The 20327-nt window shown below is 38.7% G+C and overlaps 3 protein-coding genes across 4 annotated transcripts in view; 2 read left to right on the top strand and 1 right to left on the bottom strand.

The window, feature by feature from the left end:
- Positions 1 to 4894, bottom strand: part of LOC149958488 (ATP-binding cassette sub-family C member 1-like) — a 129861-nt gene extending 124967 nt beyond the window's left edge. For both annotated transcript variants that reach the window (XM_090165895.1, XM_090165893.1), the window contains exons 1-2: positions 4822 to 4894; positions 1034 to 1210 (exon numbers count right to left, since the gene is read on the bottom strand). In XM_090165895.1, coding sequence (XP_090022021.1) covers positions 1034 to 1210; positions 4822 to 4869 — 225 coding nt within the window. In that variant the 5' untranslated portion in view covers positions 4870 to 4894. The remainder of the gene's footprint in view (positions 1 to 1033; positions 1211 to 4821) is intronic.
- An 8291-nt stretch (positions 4895 to 13185) lies between these two features.
- Positions 13186 to 17657, top strand: LOC149958492 (uncharacterized). The gene is made up of 3 exons (XM_090167198.1): positions 13186 to 14718; positions 14777 to 16228; positions 16278 to 17657. Exons 1-3 carry the CDS (start codon positions 13186 to 13188, stop codon positions 17655 to 17657), a joined length of 4365 nt encoding a protein of 1454 aa, XP_090023324.1.
- A 96-nt stretch (positions 17658 to 17753) lies between these two features.
- On the top strand, positions 17754 to 18521 carry LOC149958493 (uncharacterized). The gene has a single exon (XM_090167199.1). The coding sequence runs from the start codon at positions 17754 to 17756 to the stop codon at positions 18519 to 18521; it is 768 nt and encodes a 255-aa protein (XP_090023325.1).
- Positions 18522 to 20327: the final 1806 nt, after the last annotated feature.

Below are 20327 nucleotides of genomic sequence, written 5' to 3' on the forward strand. Positions count from 1 at the left end.
GTTTACTATTTTTTGTAATACAGGCTTCCCCTCGATACACTAATTGTAGGCTTCACCTCTATACATTAATTGTAGGCTTCACCTCTTTACACTAGTCGTACGCTTTCCCTCAATACAGTAGGCTCTACTTCTTTACACTAGGCATATGCTTTCCCTTCGTACATAAAATATAGGCTTCATCTCTCTTCACTAGGCATATTACACTCCCCCCCCTACAAATAATGTATGCTTCACCTTTTTAGACTAGGCGTCCGCTTTAACTTCCTACAAAAATTGTGGCTTTTCCCCTAATAGTTAAGGTAGCTAAGTTACAATTTTAAATATCGAACATTTTATTAAATTTGTTATGCCAAACACGTTACTAAATGCTAAAGCTAAATATGATTTAAATCAGGTTATGTTAAAAGTTTAAGATTCGTCATCTTTTATAAATAACCGTTACTGCCTTAAACGCTTTATATCTTAGCTTTAACTTTACCAAACGTGAACGTTTTTAAGACTCAAAAATAAAATGTAAGTCGTTATAGCCACGTCGTATACGGAAAATATACCAAACATAAACATCCGATTGCTACGTGGGACGCCACTTGAATTCACTTTCAAACAATTTACGCTTTATATGTCTTTTGGCTTTCACGGCTGCAGGCAACCCTTTAAAAAATCATATTATCTATTGAAATAAGCTAATTAGATTGAAAGCTTGACGCATTTTACACAATATGTCAATCTTTTTTACGGAAAAGCTGATCGGTTGAAATCGCTACCAATCCCAATTTTAGATAAGCGCGAAACTTTAAAACGAAAATATTTTATCGTGGTACCCTAGATAATCATCGCATTTTCTCTGGTTTATGGCGCAAAAGCAGATAGAGATTTGATTAAAATTTCTGAGCAGTTTTAACGAGTCATCTGCACCACTCTCAAATTAAATTTAATATTAAGACGTTAAACTATTAACACAAATCGGTACTTTTAACATCAGGAATTCTATGTAAAGTAGTTCAACCATACATAGGAAAAACGCACCACTTACCGTTTTAGTAATATTTAGAAATGTCCATGGAATATGAGTTCTTTTCGATCGCCTGAACGTTTGAATTTCCGGGAGAAGGAAAATCCACAGAAATGCGCAAGGAACCCAAACCAGAACGGTGCGTTGGAAACATGGCGTGAAATCCGGATTGGAAGTATACCAAGTCAAATTTGAATCCTGAAAAAATTAATTCGCGTTACTTTTCCGTCCAGTTCGAACTAGATGAAGCCGTATAATACCATGTTACAATACAATGTTATAATACAAAACGTTCACACTTCAAATTGGAAAACAAGTACAGATTCAATAATTAATCATCATTTACCAATAAACGTTATTTTAAGCTTAAAGCGCGTTTCAATTTTCAACAGGCATTGGTTTTAAGGAACAGCTTACGGAGAATTGTTTTAAATGGTCACGGGCATTACAAAAATTGCGTCGGCAGCAAACGGAGTATCATTCGTATTCTTAATGTTATTTATGCTCGTTCCTATATTGGTTATTTCCTTTAAAAGGCAGTCTCTACTCCATAAAATATTTTTCATTTTTATTTATTGAATAAATATTAAATAATAATTTGAATAAGAAGAAACGCAAAATTGGAAAAAAATATATTTTAATGTGAAATATGTTTCGTAATTAAACTTATATTAGCAGTGTAGATGAGTCACATTTTTAATCAAATGCTTAAAATCGCTGAGAAGGCTAAGGCTCAAGGTTTATTGCAGAGGTACATTTTTTACAGCACATACATGTATTTGTATTTAAAACGATATATACTTATGACACTTTATTTGAAGAATGAGATAAAACCTATATTATTAAGCTTTCATTTGCATGCATTGCTATTTAATATTGTTCCCAAAGTATATTCTTGCGAAAATGTTTCCCGCTTTCGGTGAGATTATAGGTTGAAATTCTTTCGTGTCGGCGGATTCTATTTTCAGGGAATTATTAATTCAGAGAATGTTGTTAAAGTTAGTATTTTCTATAACCTGAGTTAATTCTTGACTGTACTTCTTTAGGATTTCCCAATTTTATCGATAACCGTAACATTATTAAATCTTACTAAAAGTAGAATACTGGAATTTTTAGGCCACTCTTATTCCATAGGGATCTTATTCAATGACCTGTGACCTATTAACCATCAATTAATCGCCCTGTTTCCTTGTATATCCATTCCTCTTCATTGAACCACTGGCTCGTTCTCCCCTTCGTTCTGTGAGGCAGTGGCGTTGACAATGGGGTTCCGTGTCCCACTCTTCGCCGGGTGCGTAGTTTTGATTTAATTGAAATTTCAATTTCAATGAACCTTTACATTGGCTGCCCACCTTCTGGACGAAATTCGGACTTCGTCAAGGGTGGACATGCTTTTAGGCATCCCGAAAAAAAGGTTATGACATCTATATATCACAAGGTACATGTATATTAGATAAAAACCATAAAATCTTTAATCCCATAATCATCTTCATTTAATCGGTGTTATAAAATTGAATCTTTTCTATAAATGAAACCGAAATAAATCTAATCTGTTGCAGTGAAATCCTAGTGAAACCTTGTGAATCTCTTCTGTTGCAGTTAAATCTTAGTTAAACCTAGTTAAACCTTCTGAATCTCTTCTGTATCTCTTCTGTAGAAGCGAAATCCAGAGAAACTTAGTGAATCTCGACTGTAGCATTGTAATGCTACTGAATCTCCTCTGATGCAGTGTAATCCTTGTTTATCTCATCTGTAGTAATGTAGTCCTTCTAAAGCTTTTCTGCAGCAATTTTTGAGCCTATAGAATTTCGTCTGTAGCAGGTAACTCCTACTGAATCTTGCATAACAACAGAACAGGGTTGGCTAAAAGTAAAAATTTCACCCGGCAAGTTGGGCTTTTGGCGCCCTTTTGCCATTAGGCGCAGTGTCTAGGGCCTACGAAGAAGCTTTTAGGGCCTTATGACTAGGAATATTAATGACAGAACAGAAACTTTATTTTAAGAAATATAGGATAATAAATCTGAGATCGAAGATATAGATATATTAATATAATGCGATTCAATTCTTTCTAGAAGTATTTCTGTTAAAATTTATTTATCAGGCTAGCTGATAAATATTTCATATAAATACTGATAGAAAGAATTAAAAAGATCTTACTATACTAATATTTATATAATATAAATCTCTCTCTTCTTAGCCGTAATATTTTAAAAAATATTACATATTTGTACAGAAGTGTATTCATGAGAGATTTACCAGTTTAAAAAGCCGCATATTGCCGATTAAACTATATTTGATGAGACAATTTCCAAAACGAGCGCCCTAAACATGTTTAATCCTCAGCAATCCAATAAATGACATTTAAAGAGACTATTTATTGGCTGGTTGCCAATGATCATTTAAAGAAAAGAACAAAAAATATATTGAGTTTAAACTTACTATAAGAACCATTATGAAACTATTCACCAGGAGAGACTTCACGAGACATAAAAACCAAAATTAGACGCTCGTGTACAGATTTTAACAAAACACCGCTCACATAAATTATTATGGATCTTCGTTCCAAAATTAGAAACAAATTCCATTTCGGAGGGTTGTGTGCACTTTTGAACAATATGTTTGCACACTTTGTTTTGAGAGCGTAGAGGAATATCATCGAAATGCAAAAAGGTCATTTAAATGTTTAAATTTCGTCTTCGACAACTATTATTTGTTAATTTTAAAAACGGTGATCCCTCGTGTCATCTAGTATGTTTCTTTTGTGATCCTTTCATTTAAATTTTGAATTGAGCCAGTTGACTTTGATTTTGTATCTGCATTTTGATTTACATTTGATCTCACATTTCCAAAAAGAACCCACAAAGTTTGTTACTTTCATTTCCTTATATGTTCACAGCGACGCGAATTATGTCATTTCAATACAATTATTAAGGGGAGATATCATTTCAATATACCACACGTGTGTAAATTTACGAGATCCGCGAGATTTTAAGGTGGAGATATCATTTCAATATACCACACGTGTGTAAATTTACGAGATCCGCGAGATTTTAAGGTGGAGATATCATTTCAATATACCACACGTGTGTAAATTTACGAGATCCGCGAGATTTTAAGGTGGAGATATCATTTCAATATACCACACGTGTGTAAATTTACGAGATCCGCGAGATTTTAAGGTGGAGATATCATTTCAATATACCACACGTGTGTAAATTTACGAGATCCGCGAGATTTTAAGGTGGAGATATCATTTCAATATACCACACGTGTGTAAATTTACGAGATCCGCGAGATTTTAAGGTGGAGATATCATTTCAATATACCACACGTGTGTAAATTTACGAGATCCGCGAGATTTTAAGGTGGAGATATCATTTTCTAGGTCGAGATACATAGTTATTTTTTTGAAGGTCGAGATGGCCATTTTTGAGATCGATATTTCTCAAGATCTCTCAATTGGGCAACCCTATAATGAAACGTGTTACTCTCTAAACCTATTCCAGAATAAACCTTAGTGTTTCAAAAATATTTGATCTCATTTACTTCTTCGTTTTTTTTATATTTCGACGGTAGTTGTTGTCTGTTCTCTTAAACTTATTCAGCTCTTTTTAAATTGATCGTTAAATAATTTGGAAATAATTAAGGAGGCTAGGATCTGAGACATTTTAAATTTAAAATAAAACCGTATGAGTACCACCTGAACTCTTAAAATTTAAAATTGGTTTAAGGGATAAATTAACATACATTATATACTGAAATTAGTGATATACGAATAAAATGATCTTAGAAAAGCTTAAGGTACTTACCCAGAATACAGTTTCGCACAAACCATAGAAACCATTATCTTTCTCCATTTCAAGAAACTATAGGTTCAAATCCTTCCAGACATTTGTAAACTATATAATAACGAGGTAGTTACTGAAATATAAAGATAAATATTAGAGAGAGAGAGAGAGAGCTAGAAATGACCTCTTTTCGAATTATCTTTGTTGATAATTGTAAGATGATAGATTGAGATTTTTACGTTTACACATTTACTACTCCAATGTAGATGTAACTCCTTATCTTTGCAATTAAATTGGGACTCAAGCATTTTTAATGTTATAAATAACCCTGAAGATCTAAGCAGTTAAATCTTTAATATTATATAAAAGAAACAGAGGACGTTAAAATGGCGAATATTTACGTTTAGGTAGAGAGATAGGATTCTGATAGTGCCCTTGATTTCTTGTGAAATACCGCTTATGCTGCGGACCATTTAATCCCGAAGGTCACCTTGGTATGAAGGAGCAAATAAATTACAGGCAGACAGACGATATAATTTATGTTTACTATATTCAACCCTAGAAACCAACTAAACATTAAAACCAAGTTGTATTTACTTACGGTAAAACGAAGAAGAGATGTTTTTCGCTTCTAAAGCTCCACTGTACGCTGTACGCGTAAAAGAGAACGGCTAGAGTGTCGCGTATCTTTTTCCAAGCCATGTGGGGCTTCATGCTCGGTACCACTTGTGACAATAACAAAACGACATCACCAATGGCAGAAGTATGTAGTAGTTATACTTCAACCTATGACGCTTTTAGTATAAGGCGAACAATGTAAATGTAAAAAATGTGAATTTGTTTTTCCAATGCGGCTCTTTTATCGCTCATTGCTGGCAATATTAAGTGGATAGTAAAATTTCAAAATATAATTTTATTTCGTCAGTTAGTAGTCGTAGCGTGACTAACTAAAACGTAGCGAAGTGTCTAAAGGTATACCAAATTCCGGTCTTAAAACTTCCTTGTTTCGGTTTACCATGGAATGTAGGGTAAACAGAGGGAAACGACCCTCCCAAATAGTTGACTGGCAAGATGGCTATTATAAATCCACAAATTAATGGGATAAAGGTATTAAAGGCTTCCCCATTAGTACAAGCAATCCGTTTTTGGGTCGGATTTAGGTCGGACAGTCGGTTAAGAGTCAGAGTTCTATTTTTGGTGTCATACCGACTCACTGCCAACTCTCGCGATTTCTTCCTTTTCTGTAGCAGTCGATTTATTTAACATGTTTTTGCTTGAATAAAAGTTGTTTACAAAATTGGCCTTAATTAACGAAGCTCGAATTTTAAAATTCTTTGTTGCTTAAGATAGTTGGCCCAACTATCATTACTGTCGGGCCGACAAAGATTTTACTATAGAGTCTCCAATGCGAGATAATTAATTTGATTTACACTATAGTGAAATATAGCTTTGACATTGGTCGCCATTAACAGATAAATATTTTCCTCGAAAAATATGTCTGTGACGCCAGCGTCACGAGCTACGACTGCTGCCGCGCGCTCTTGCACGAGCATCTGGCGAAGTTGGATTGGGGACTTTAGAATTAAATATTCTAAATCTATAAATTCTTCAATAAAAACATAGATGCTGATAGAAAATTTCTATATCTACGATAATGAAATATCTCCTTAACACACATTCGTTGGCCCGACGATAATCGTAGGTGGTTCAACTGTCGGGCCGACCATAAAAGTAAAATTGGCGAACTTATCAAATTTCGTTGTATTTATGTAAGAAGAGGTGCGGTTGCCTTTTTGGATAAAATACAAGACTGGATCGAGCTCTGGGCCCCAAAAATTTGAAAAATCGCTTTAAAAAACTGTAATATATGCTACCAGTTTTTTCGACATATTTGACGTTTCTGCAATATTTTTTCAATTTCTGCTTCTGATTGTGTGAACGAGAAAGATACATATATAAAGTATTTATAATGCGATTTAGTGGTTAAAATTAGTACTTAGCTGTAAGCTATTTGTTATAAATAATAGTTTCACTTTTTTAAGATTTATTTTTGTCTCTTTTTTGGGTTTTTGGGCTAGCTAAGAGTAGAATTTTTCTTGAACCTCGACTAGATGCAAAGAGTAAACCACTCACATAGAGTGGAAGGCTATTAACGAAACTTGTTAACACATTTCGTACGCAACGTCTTGTTTTCGAGGCGTGAAATTAAGAAGTTGGCCTAAAGGTCATGTAAAATATTTGGATAAAAAAGTAAGTTTATATTCTAAAAAATGATAAAACAACAGCATCGCACTTCGGACTATATTTATTCACGCCTCGAAAACAAGTTGGCCCGTTAGGATTAATAATTGATGCTCTTCCATACGGCCTTCCACTCTATGTGAGTGGGTTACTCTATGACTAGATGCGTGGTTAAATTTACCAGCCACGAGCTTTTTAGAGGTCTTAAAGATGTTTTTCCTCAAGGTTTTAAAGTACATACCATATTCCTAAAGGTATTTATTACTTTTTACCTCTCCGAGGGGATTTTGTCACCGAAGAGGGTTTTTACAATCACCGTGTCTGTCTGTCGGTGCTGTGAACGCCTACGCATTTTTGGGGCAAAGTGTAATCACTGCGTTCGCAGTTTCTTGGAATTAGGTAAAAGCTTTTTCCAAAAGAGCCATCTTTTGGTCATTGGGTGTAATATTTTTTTTTCAATTTTCGTTAGTATCGGGCGGGATTCGAACACTAGCCCTCCTGCACGACAGGTGAGCGTTCTACCAGAGAACCACAGATACATGTTTCGTATCACTGAAAATTAGAAACTCTTCCGAGGAGAGGTATATTTTGGCTTGCAAACTTGTTTTATTTATAATTGTTTTGTTAAATATCTTTCTCACAAAGATAAGATTATCATTTAAATTATGAAGTTACATGTTTGTTAAGCCGACTATTTAAGGACTTCTTGGCTGCTTATATCTAAGCCTTGCACTTGTTTATAATATAACGACTTAGACTGTGATAGAGGTTCTATAACTGTTGAAGTACATGAGGAAGATTAAAATATAGGTTTATTAGAAAGGGAATTTAGAAGGGTAGAAAGTGAAGGGCTGGAAGGTGCAGAAAGTAAAGGGCTGGAAGGTGGAGAAAGTAAAGGGCTGGAAGGTGGAGAAAGTAAAGGGCAGGAAGGTGGAGAAAGTGAAGGGCGGGAAGGTGGAGAAAGTGAAGGGCTGGAAGGTGGAGAAAGTGAAGGGCTGGAAGGTGCAGAAAGTGAAGGGCTGGAAGGTGCAGAAAGTGAAGGGCAGGAAGGTGCAGAAAGTGAAGTACTGGAAGGTGCAGAAAGTGAAGGGCTGGAAGGTGCAGAAAGTGAAGGGCTGGAAGGTGGAGAAAGTGAAGGGCTGGAAGGTGGAGAAAGTGAAGGGCTGGAAGGTGGAGAAAGTGAAGGGCTGGAAGGTGGAGAAAGTGAAGGGCTGGAAGGTGCAGAAAGTGAAGGGCTGGAAGGTGGAGAAAGTAAAGGGCTGGAAGGTGGAGAAAGTAAAGGGCTGGAAGGTGGAGAAAGTAAAGGGCAGGAAGGTGGAGAAAGTGAAGGGCGGGAAGGTGGAGAAAGTGAAGGGCTGGAAGGTGGAGAAAGTGAAGGGCTGGAAGGTGCAGAAAGTGAAGGGCTGGAAGGTGCAGAAAGGGAAGGGCTGGAAGGTGCAGAAAGTGAAGGGCTGGAAGGTGGAGAAAGTGAAGGGCTGGAAGGTGCAGAAAGTGAAGGGCTGGAAGGTGCAGCAAGTGAAGGATTGGAAAGTGTAGGCAATGAGTTATTTGAAAGGTCAGAAGTGGTACACTGTAAGAAAAAATGGTGTACTCAAGATGTACAAAAGGTGTATAAACCATTTTTACACCTTCAATGCTCAATTTACACCCAATTTCTTTCGTCAATGAAAAGGATATCTTTTATACATAATTCACACCATTTAAGTCGTCAAAAATGGATCGAAATTAAAACACATGTACACTAAAACCAAATGTCGTATAAAAAGTGTTCCAAAGGTATAATAAAAAGGTGTGTTAGCCATTGTTACACCTTTACCATTATCAATTAACACTTAAATCTTTTTAAGTTAAAAGGATTATTTATCTTTAATATAGACCATTTAAGGAGTCGAAAAGGTGTATAATAAAACACAGCTTTATCGCATACCTTAAAATGTATTTATAATTATTAGGTGTTGTAACATTTTATTGTATACAATATTATGTTACAGCCCCTATTAATATAACTTCCGCGGAATCGTGCTGTATTGCCATCTTAAAGGGACGCTGAAAACGATATATGACTTACTCTTATTCGATTCCCTTTCTAAAATTAAGCCTATTTAAAGAGAAAGTGTCAGAATTTTTTACGTATATGAAGTTTTTCATCAATTATTTAAAAATATAGTAAAGAAAAAATAGCTATAAAACATTTGGTATAAATATAAATATTCACGATTATATTTAAATTTTAAAAATAGAAAGATAGCGTAACGTTTTTTTATCACATACTGTCTACGTCATAGATAGGTTGATTTTTATTGGTTGCTACTAAAGCGAGCTGGAGATAGAATTTTTAGGGGATTACAGGAGGAAATTTTACTCCCTTCGCTTTCTTTTGATCCGAGTTTCCCGCTTTCACACGCTTTAAGACCCTCATTCGATTTAAAGTAATGGAAAGATAAGCCACTTTTGTTGTTATTATTACTGCAGGAAGGAACTGCACAATACACGGTCTTCGGTGCTTTCGGTTGCATATTTCCGTAGAATATAAATATTGTTATAATGACTACGTATAAGAAATATTGATATAATTTATAAACAATTCCTTGTTATCGATTTTTTCTTCAATTTCTACTTTTAAAATAATATTTTTACACGTAGCCAACTCGTGAAGTCGTGACTCGAGAATCTCAAACCGCGTGGTCCGCGAGAAGAAAGTGAAAAAACGCGCTTACAAATCCTCTACACGATAGTAGAAAAAGACTACTGGAAATTCCCCGCCGCTCGAGCGCGCCGAAATCGACAAACTCATGACGTCAACAATCTGCGAATTTTTGCGCGGCTATTGAAATACCATTATTTTACATTAAAATATAAAACTAAATACTAATTGAAAGTGCTAATATGTATATATATTCGGATTCAGGACTTAAAATCTCTCATAACGTGTAAGCCAAAGAACAAAATTTTAAATTAATCTGAGTTGGCACTATCTCTTTAAATATATCATTCGTTAAAATACTTTAAATCTATTTAAAAAAAAATAAAAACTTTGAGAAATTAGGGCCTAACGCGTTGACCCTAAAAAGTTCTTGGAAATTTGTGTTTTTCGCCGCTGTACGAGCGTCCAATGAGAAGCCTCTTTCAACTTTAATAACACCAACCAATGAGAGAGAGAGAATTTAAGGGCACGCTCAGAGCCTCTGCGTTTCGAGATTTTTCGCCAAATGTCTGTTATGACATTTTTTTTCAGAAATAAATTCGGATAAATAATTTATATAAAAGTTTTGATCGGTTATTCTACTGTAGAAATATTTTTTTACCTCTATTCTTTAGGCCAGCGGTCAACGCATGCGATTATATAAGGTAAACAATCATTTTCAACACGATTTCCAATATATAAGGCCAAGACTTATTGTGTGGTTTTGGTTTTCAGGCTAGTAGGAACCGGCATTTAGGCCTGTTTATAGATTTTAATCTCCATAGAAGGGTTTTGATTGTGGTCAACGCACCCAATTTCATAAGGTAAACCACGATTTATAATATACAAGGCCAAGACTTATTTTGTTTTTTTTTTATCTATGAAATGTAGAGTTAAATTCAGAAATTCTCCTGACGGAAACTATGGCTTAAGAATTGGAGAATCTAGGGGCCGTTCTGTATAACTTTGAGCCTCTACTTGTTGACCACCCGGAGTATTTTGCAAATGAAGATGATAGTGAAGATGAAAATGAATAGCAAGTGCGGGAAATAATGAACGTATTATTATAATGAACAAAAATGGACTAGGTCCCACACAACTGAACTTGAAAATGAACCACGCCGTGGTCACTTTTGTCGAGGGCTGCCGATAACTTAACCAAATCCAGACTATTGTCCTTACAGTAAATACCACCGTACCGTGTAGGGGTATCAACAATTTTAGTTTTACTGAATTATCTACAACACAATCAAGATAGGATTTAGTATACCGACAGGCTTTTGGGGTGGTTAATAAAGATGGCCAAGATACACACGGGTTATTAAAATCACCGACTAGTAATAACGAAAGTTTACAACGTGCGCAATAGTCAATAATGGTTGAAATAAAGGTGCATAATAGTTCGTGATTATTATATTTAGGCTTATTAGACCGATATAAAACATCGGCAATAGTTACTGTTGGAGGAGGGCCATTGTTAGTCAGAGAACCGATTAAAATATCAAGGCACTGTGCACTAGGATTAAAGTGCTCTAGATTAATGTCCAATAACGATAAGGTACTCGCGTTGAAAGAGTTGTCGATATAAATAGCAACACCACCATACGCGCTAGAGCATCGATCCTGCCGGAAAAGATTGTAGCCTGAAATAAAATGCTCGGCGTCTAGATGATCCGGCGTCCAGTGTGTTTCTGTTGGGGGTGGCGGAGTGGTTAGCACTTTCGCCTCGAAGCAAGAGGAGCCGGGTTCGATCCCAGCTTGTGGCACTGGGTGAATACTCGGAACAACTCCTTCTGCGTTAAGTTTACAAGTTCTCTCCCCACTGGTTTAAGGGGTTTTCCCCCGAGCTCTTCTTCCCCTTCCAAAAAAACTTGTTGAGGTTAACGGCAATAGTTAGTTTAGGGAGTTGTTGGCTTGCAGGGCTTGCCACCACCCTCCTACTTATTGTAACCCGGCCACCTGAATTAAAGGCTTTAAAAGTCGCAAGATGACTTAGGCGTAAGGTGGTGCCTTAGGAATTAGCCTAGCTGATTATTATTATTATTATTGTTACAGCGCCGAAGGCCACCTCATGGACTCGAAGAATGTGCGTTTATTCAATATGTTTGTACACAGAGGTTAACCCTCGAGCATTGGTGAGTGGAGCTGACGATGACGAAATAGAAGGTCCACTCCATGACGATCGAGATATTGGCGGCGAACATGGCAGAATAGACTTTAAGCACTGGACGTAAAGAGAGGGTTCCAGCCGAAATGGAGAGGAGAGCGCACTTAGACGAGAAACGTTGTAAGAAAGGGGCGAGTTAGAGATGGTAGAGCATGACGGGTAAAGTACTGAAAGTTGGTGAATGGTGAAGTACCATCCCACGTTTTTTTGGAAGGGTAGGTGCGTTTTTAATAGAAAGCGGCAAAGAACGTTGCTGCGAAAGTTCGGTTCGAGACAAAACTGCGCCATCATGTATAACCAAATTAGTTTCACCATCGGCTTTGAGATGCTAGCGGTCAATTTAGCATGTGAGCGACGACTGCGGATCGGATGCGTAAAGCGACTTCATTCCTGAAAGGAATTTATGCTTAAGAGTCAGAGTAGGGAAGATCAACTTGACGAGACGCGGATTCGAAGGCTGAAGACTTCCCAGGCGTTCAACAATAACGTTAGAAAGTTCGGAGTGCAAAAATCCAATATCGGTGATGACTCCGGAAGGTTGCGGAGGATTGCGTAAAATTGGCGACTTTTCTATGCGAGCATCCAAATCAGTGGGATCCAGGGAGGAAGCCGCAAAAGTCTGCTCAAGTCTCCGCAAGTTTGTATAGCCGATTGAATCTCAGAACAAACAGAATGAATTGACGAAAATTCTGTTTGTAAATCAAGTTTCAATACTTGGAGATCGTTTTGGACGTCCAGAATCTCCTGACCTTGGGTAGCGATATCAGTATAAAGCAAATCGATCATGCCCTGGTGGTCCCAAAGGCGTAAATGATCAACGTCGCGATGAAAACTTAAAGAACCAGCTTTCCCCTCTAGTATAGTCAGGCGAGCCTCCATAATTAGCTCACACCGAGCAGGATGCGGGCAGCTGGCGTTAACCTGGTGTAACGAAATCATGTTTTTCTTATTTATACGCGTTTTTTATTTCTCTCTAATCACTAGCTGTATGTGTTTTATCACCCGTATTTCTCGTTAAAACACGATATCCCTTTCATATATTTTTTATCGTGTATATATAAACGAAACTTCACTACATTAAATCAGTCATCTCAAATGTGTAACTTGCGATTCAGTCGTTAAAATAAACTGTTGAATTTTTAAATGTTCTTGGTGTCAATATTTCGATTCCACCTTTAGTTATAAATTCAGTGCTAGCTAGAATACCCTTATCTGCTACGCTTCATGGTGCCGAAACCCGGGAGGAATTGAAATACAGAAGAATATCTATTTGTCCGTAATCACTTAAACGATCATGGATGGATTACAGAAGTTGACGAAGAAGCAAGCAACGTTGAGAGGTCTCGTTACCAAACTTGTGAACAAGATTAACAGAGCAATTGAAGAATCGCAGACAGAGTCAACCAAATCTGACTTGGCAAGATATCTACTTCAACTAGAAGACAAGGAAGGTAAGCTGAAAGAAGTAAACTCTTTAATTGAAGAGCTGATAACTAATGAAGATGAATACGAGGTTGAGATTCTTGAAGCGGAGGATTGGCAAGACAAGATAGTCAACGCTAAAGCTACGTGTCACGAAAGAATAAATGAGCTAAATGCGAGATCTACAGTTTCTGGTCGAAGCAGTTCAAGAGAGCAAGTATCTATCCCGTCTGTCAAACTTCCTCGAATCAATATAGAAAGGTTTACCGGAGAAGACGAATCCAAGTGGCCAGAATTCTGGATGCAGTACCACTCAACGATTCACGGCAACCGAAGTATATCTGAAGGCGACAAATTCAGTTACTTGAAAAGTTACCTTGGAGGAACCGCCCTAATGAGTATTGCCGGATTGCAGTTCACTGGCGAGAACTATCAAACCGCCATCGACCTTCTGGAGAAGAGATTCGGCAGCAGACATTCTCAGATCCAGTCGCACACGCAGAAAATCCGAGACTTGGAGCCAGTACGACGGTCTTCAGACGCGAAAGAGCTAAGAAGATTCTTCGACTCTTTGAACGTCAGCGTAAAGAGTCTCGAGTCTTTGGATTTGGATCCAGAAGCGTATGGAAGTTTCATAATACCAGTCGTCACTGAACTTCTACCAACAGATATTGTGTTTCGATACTCCCAAGCTACTGGAAAGGATGATGTCCTGAAAATCAGCGGCTTAATGGACTTTCTCCAAGACGAGGTTGAGAGTCGAGAGCGAATGTTGAAGTTGAAAAAGACTCCCCTACCTCCGGAAAGAGATTTTAAAGACAAAACCAAAAATTCATCAAGAGATTATCAACTAAAGAAGAACCCACTTCCATCTACATCCACTTTCAATACAGCGGTCCAACCGGTAAAAGGCTCAAATTACATGAAGTGCCTTTTCTGTCAAGACAGTCATTCTATAGAATCGTGTACAGCATTGACAGTATCACAAAGAAGAGAGATCCTGAAAACTGAATCAAGATGTTATGTTTGTCTTCGAAAGGGTCATAAAGCACGGTTCTGCCGAACGAAAGGGGGCACGTGCTCAAATTGTGGACAGAGGCACAGTCAAGTTCTATGCGAGAAGTTGTATCCTGAGACGGAAAAGGCAAAGCCTCCTGAGCCAGAAGATTCCTCCGGTAACACGTCTACCAATTTGATGTCCACTATATTTAACAAACGTCCGAGTAACGTCATCTATCTCCAAACCGCTTGGGCCAGAGTAATTCATAAGAACAAAGAAGTAGCGGTAAGGGTCCTACTGGACTCGGGAAGCCATCGCACCTTCCTTCTTGAAGACATTTCTTCGCAATTGGGTTTGCCATGTATGGGCAAAGAGAATCTTAACATTCAAGCATTTGGAGCTGATGTACATAGTCGAACGTCGAAGAGTTCAGTTCGAACTTGGAAACTTTCACAATTTCGAGACTACGACAATGGATGAATTAGAGACGCCCAAAATATCAGGAACTATTCTAAGTCTTCCCAGTCCAGAAGTGATCGAATTTGCAAACAACAAATGCCTAAAATTGGCTGATGTCCCTCCTGGAGTAAACGAGCCTAGTAAGGAAATATCTCTCTTGGTCGGAGCTGATTTTTATTGGATGATAGTAAGAGGAAAAATGGAACGGATAAATTCATCGCTGATGGTCATCGATACACGACTGGGCTGGTGTCTTCTTGGATCCTCTGACCCGAAAACTACAAAGGAGGAAAGTAACGCAGTTTATAATATCTCTATACATTCAAATTTCGTCCAGGAACCAGTTGAAGAAGAACGCATTTCCGAAAACCTGAAAGCGTTCTGGGACTTGGATACCTTGGGTATTGTGGAGAACTGCCACGACAAATCCGACCATTACGGCTGGCTGAAGGAGCAATTCAAATCGAAGATCACGTTTAATGGGCAACGCTACTCAGTTGGTCTGCCCTGGAAGGAAGACGCCGTACTGAAAAATAACAACTATAATGTCGCATTCCGAAGGTTTCAATACCAACTGAAGAAATTCCGCAAGGATCCAATTATGTTTTCTAAGTATAACGAAGTGATTGAATCTCACCTTTCCAATGGTATTGCAGAGCCTGCTCCGTATAGCGAGACTCCAGGAAGAACATTCTACCTTCCACACAGAGAAGTAGTCAAGCTCGAACGTTCAACAACCAAGATACGAGTCGTATTTGATGCTTCGGCTCACTCTACCGGATCGTTGTCACTCAACAGTTGCTTACATCCCGGACCCAGTCTCAACGTCGATCTGTTGGGTCTTCTCCTTAAATTCCGAAAATACAACGTCGTCTTCACTGCTGACGTGGAAAAGGCATTTCTCCAGGTGGGACTGAATAAAGAAGACATAGATGTAACGAGGTTTCTCTGGGTGAAGAATTGTCAGCTAGATCCAAGCAAAGAAGAAATCGTAGTATTACGTATGACCAGAGTCTTGTTTGGCATCAATGCAAGTCCATATCTATTGGCTCAAACCATCGACCATCACATGGAGAAATGTAAGGAACAATATCCTAAGGCCTACGATCTTTTAACTAACTCCTTGTACGTTGACGATGTACTTGGTGGAGCCAAAGACGAACCAGAAGCTTTGGATGTTGCCAAGGAAGCCATAATTGCGCTACAGAAAGCTGGGTTGCCTCTTCGAAAATTTCAGTCTAACTCTGAATGGCTTACTAAAGAGTTACGTGGAACTATCGACGAAAACATGAAAAGTCTAAAGGCCGAAGATGTCTCCTTGAAGGTCTTAGGTATCGCATGGCAACCCAACCGTGACGTATTTCGATTTGATGTCTCGACTTTATTGGAGTTCCTGTGTCAACGAAAAAACACCAAAAGGTTCATTCTTCAAGCGTCGTCCCGAGTTTTCGATCCAGTTGGGTTCCTGAGTCCCTTCATCATCAGAATTAAATGTCTTTTTTCAGGAACTTTGGCAAAGAACTAAACACTGGGAAGACATCATACCTGAAGATCTTAAAACCCGTTGGGACTCCTGGTGCCTGGAGTTGTCGAGACTATCGGAACTTAAAATTCCAAGAGCCTATGGGTTAGAAGGAATAGTAGAAAAGGTTGAACTCCACTGCTTTACTGACGCTAGTGAGCGAGCGTATGGTGCAGTAATCTATGTACGTATAGTCAAACCAAATGAACTGATAACTGTAACGTTGGTGTCTTCCAAGTGTCGAGTAGCTCCACTGAAAAAACAAACCATTCCTCGCCTGGAACTCCTGGGAGCTGTCGTTGGAACGAAGTTGATGTCTACAGTCAGAAAGTATTTCGAAAATGAAAATCCATCGCTGCACTTCTGGACCGATTCGACCATTGTATTGTCCTGGATAAAGGGCGTTACCAAGATCTGGAAGCCATTTATAAGTAACAGGACAAGTCAAATTCAAGAAGCATATGAGCCGAAACTCTGGAATCACGTACCAGGAAAGGTCAATCCAGCAGATCTTTTGACACGGGGACTATCAGTCAGCGATCTTACAGAGAGTCAACTATGGTGGAATGGACCCTCTTTCCTGAAGGAATCACGATCTTCATGGCCGAAGCAAGCTGATAAAGAATTATCACCCGAAGAGAAAAACCTATCTGACATTGAAAGGAGGACATCTACAGATCCTATTGACGTCTTTCACCTAAACACGGAAAACAGCGAGTCTCTACTGACGATTTCTAACTACAGTAAATTCAAGCGTCCTATCCGAGTTATAGCCTGGGTGTTGAGAGCTGTTCAGAACTTTAAAAACTATAAGCAACGAATCGTCAATATATTAACACCAGAGGAACTAGACGGAGGTGAAAATTATTGGATAAAGAAGACTCAAGGGGAGACATTTTGCAAAGAAATATCGGCTCTGAAAAACAAGGTAGCTCTTCCTAAAGACTCTTTAATTTTGGATCTCAAACCGTTTCTAGATGAAGAGGGAATTATGAGACTAGGAGGACGTCTTCAGTTTTCTGACCTCTCACTAGATGAGAAACACCCGATTATTCTTCCAGCGTCACATCCATTTACTCACCTAGTCATCACAAGAGCCCACCAAGACGTTATGCACATGAAAGTTTCAGCTACGATGGCCAACCTTCGTAACCGGTTCTGGATTCCTAAAGCGAGACAAACCATCAAGAAGCTGCTGTATCATTGCCGAACCTGTAAGAGAGAAAGATCGAAACCCATCGAACCACAAACGGCGCCGCTACCGCCAGAACGAATCAACCCTGGTGCTCCATTTGAAAGTACGGGCGTTGACTTTGCCGGACCAGTCCTGCTGAAAACGTACGATGTAACAAAGAAGTCTTAATTTCAAACAAAAGGGTATATCGCACTTTTTACCTGTACCACTACAAGAGCCGTACATTTAGAGTTGGTTTCGAGTCAAAGTACAGATAATTTTTTAATGGCACTACGAAGGTTCATAGCTCGACGGGGAGTGTGCTCTCTGTTCCTCTCGGACAACGCTAAAACCTTCAAGAAGGCTGATCAGGAGTTAGCGAAATTATGGAAATCTGTGGCAACTGAGGAACTCAAAAATTACTTCGGAGAAAAGGGAATCAAGTGGAGGTTTATCGTTGACCGAGCGCCATGGTGGGGTGGTATGTGGGAGAGAATGGTAAGAACTATGAAAAACTGTTTGAAGAAAATTTTAGGACGATCATTGCTGACCTACGAGGAAATGGAAACCGTAGTCATGGAAGCAGAGTCCGTAATTAACTCCCGTCCGATTACGTATGACTCCAATAGCCAAGATGATCTCTCACCGCTAACGCCATCCCACTTCCTGATTGGCAAACGACTCGACGCACTCCCGACCAAGAGATTCACCATACAAGAGCTTCAATCTACTCGAGAAAGCCTAACCAAGAGATGGAAATATCGCCAAACTCTGGCAAATCGGTTCTGGACAAGATGGCGAGAAGAATATCTTCTTGACTTGCGAACTGCACAGAAGGTCAAGAGGTTGAAAAACAATCAACCTCAACTTCAAATCGGCGATGTCGTAATCCTGAGTGAAAACAAGCTACCTCGACACCTATGGAAACTCGGCCGAGTGAGTGAGCTGCACCCCGGTAGAGACGAAGTCGTAAGATCATGTACCCTTCGAAATATTAATGGCAATTTTATCAAAAGACCATTACCCCTGTTATACCCTCTAGAAGTAAATTGAAAAATATTAATTTTTCGGGCGGAGGATGTAACGAAATCATGTTTTTCTTATTTATACGCGTTTTTTATTTCTCTCTAATCACTAGCTGTATGTGTTTTATCACCCGTATTTCTCGTTAAAACACGATATCCCTTTCATATATTTTTTATCGTGTATATATAAACGAAACTTCACTACATTAAATCAGTCATCTCAAATGTGTAACTTGCGATTCAGTCGTTAAAATAAACTGTTGAATTTTTAAATGTTCTTGGTGTCAATATTTCGATTCCACCTTTAGTTAGAAATTCAGTGCTAGCTAGAATACCCTTATCTGCTACGCTTCACCTGGTCAGCACAATTAGGAGGCACCAAACTGATGGTGGCAGACACGTTAAGTACTTCCCCAGAGGATGGCACAAGGGTATGATTATCGCCACTATCAACGAATTATTCAAAGTTGAAACCTCCAAAACTTCTGAAGAATCGCCATGAGGATTGCGTAGATCGTTAACGTCTCTGGCCTCTTGTTTTCCTGGTTGACGAACAGATACTGAAGAGGACTCCAAAGTGGCTTTACGTGAGCGAAGGTTCGGTAAAGCGGTGGAATTTGACATTTTGAAAAGCCGGTGCGAGGCCCGTGGCACGCGTATTAAAAAGTTCACCACCTTAATCCTTTTCTATCTTCATATCAACATGGATTTTTAAACAACAAATAGAACGTTTCTAACATGCTTTCTTGCTTGAATAAACATTTTTCGTTGCCATGGCAAAACCGTTGCCCATTGAATAAATTCCCTTTAGGATTTTTCAAGTTACATGAAGGTCTACCAATCCCCCGAGTTTGAACACAATCGGTGTGTAACACCTCGGGTCGTCTCCTTGTTAGTGATCCTCTTCCCGTCCTCAGCGGTGTTCCTCAGGGAAGTGTGCTGGGTCCTCTGCAGTTTCTAGTCTATATTAATGACATACCTAATGTAATCCTGTCTCCGCTTCGGCTGTATGCAGATGATCTCAAAATCTTCCGCTCTATCACCTCCTTTGAAGATGTGGAAGCCCTTCAAACTGATCTCAAGAACCTTGAAGAATGGTCTCGTCGTAATGGTTTAAAATTTAACGAAAACAAAACTGTCTTACTTAATATTGATCGTTCTGCCGTGGATTTCAATTAGCCCTCCCCTTATAACTTGTTTGGCAGAAATGTTACAAGAGTGGCTAACCATAGAGATCTTGGTATTATCATCACTTCAAATCTTAATTTTCATCAACATATGTTATCGTGCCAATAGTCTCCTTGCTGTAATTAAGTACAAACTTACAGGTCTCTCTCTAAACAATATTACCTTTTTACCTCTCCGAGGGGACAAAGTCCCCAAGGAGGGGTTATACAATCACCGTGTCTGTCTGTCTGTGGGTCTGTCTGTCAGGCCTGCGAACGCGTACGCATTTGTGTAGCAAAATGTAATCATTGCGTACGCATTATCTCGGAATCCGCGTTCGCAATTGCTTGGAATTAGGGAACGAAGTCAAAAGATTGGCAAAACCACCGTGTGACGGTGAGCATTAACGGATAAATTGGCGGTTGGGTTTGGTTGTTGCTTTTCGTTAACGCTCACCGTCGCGGCTGTTTTAACTCAGTTTGATTGGATATTTTTTTAATGTTTATGTGTTAGGTGGGAATGTTGAGTTTGTGTTATGACGGTTGTGTTTGTTGTGTTTGTATGCGCGTTTTTTCTTAAACTTCTTCTTATTCTTGACTTTTGGGACGGATCGTGAGCTGAGTGTTATGGCAACCTCTCAACGTCCAATGGCAGGGTTTCCACCAAT

This window comes from Leiobunum rupestre, chromosome 2, assembly GCF_980474605.1.
Source record: "Leiobunum rupestre chromosome 2, qqLeiRupe1.1.hap1, whole genome shotgun sequence".
Classification (NCBI taxonomy): Eukaryota; Metazoa; Arthropoda; class Arachnida; order Opiliones; family Sclerosomatidae; genus Leiobunum; species Leiobunum rupestre.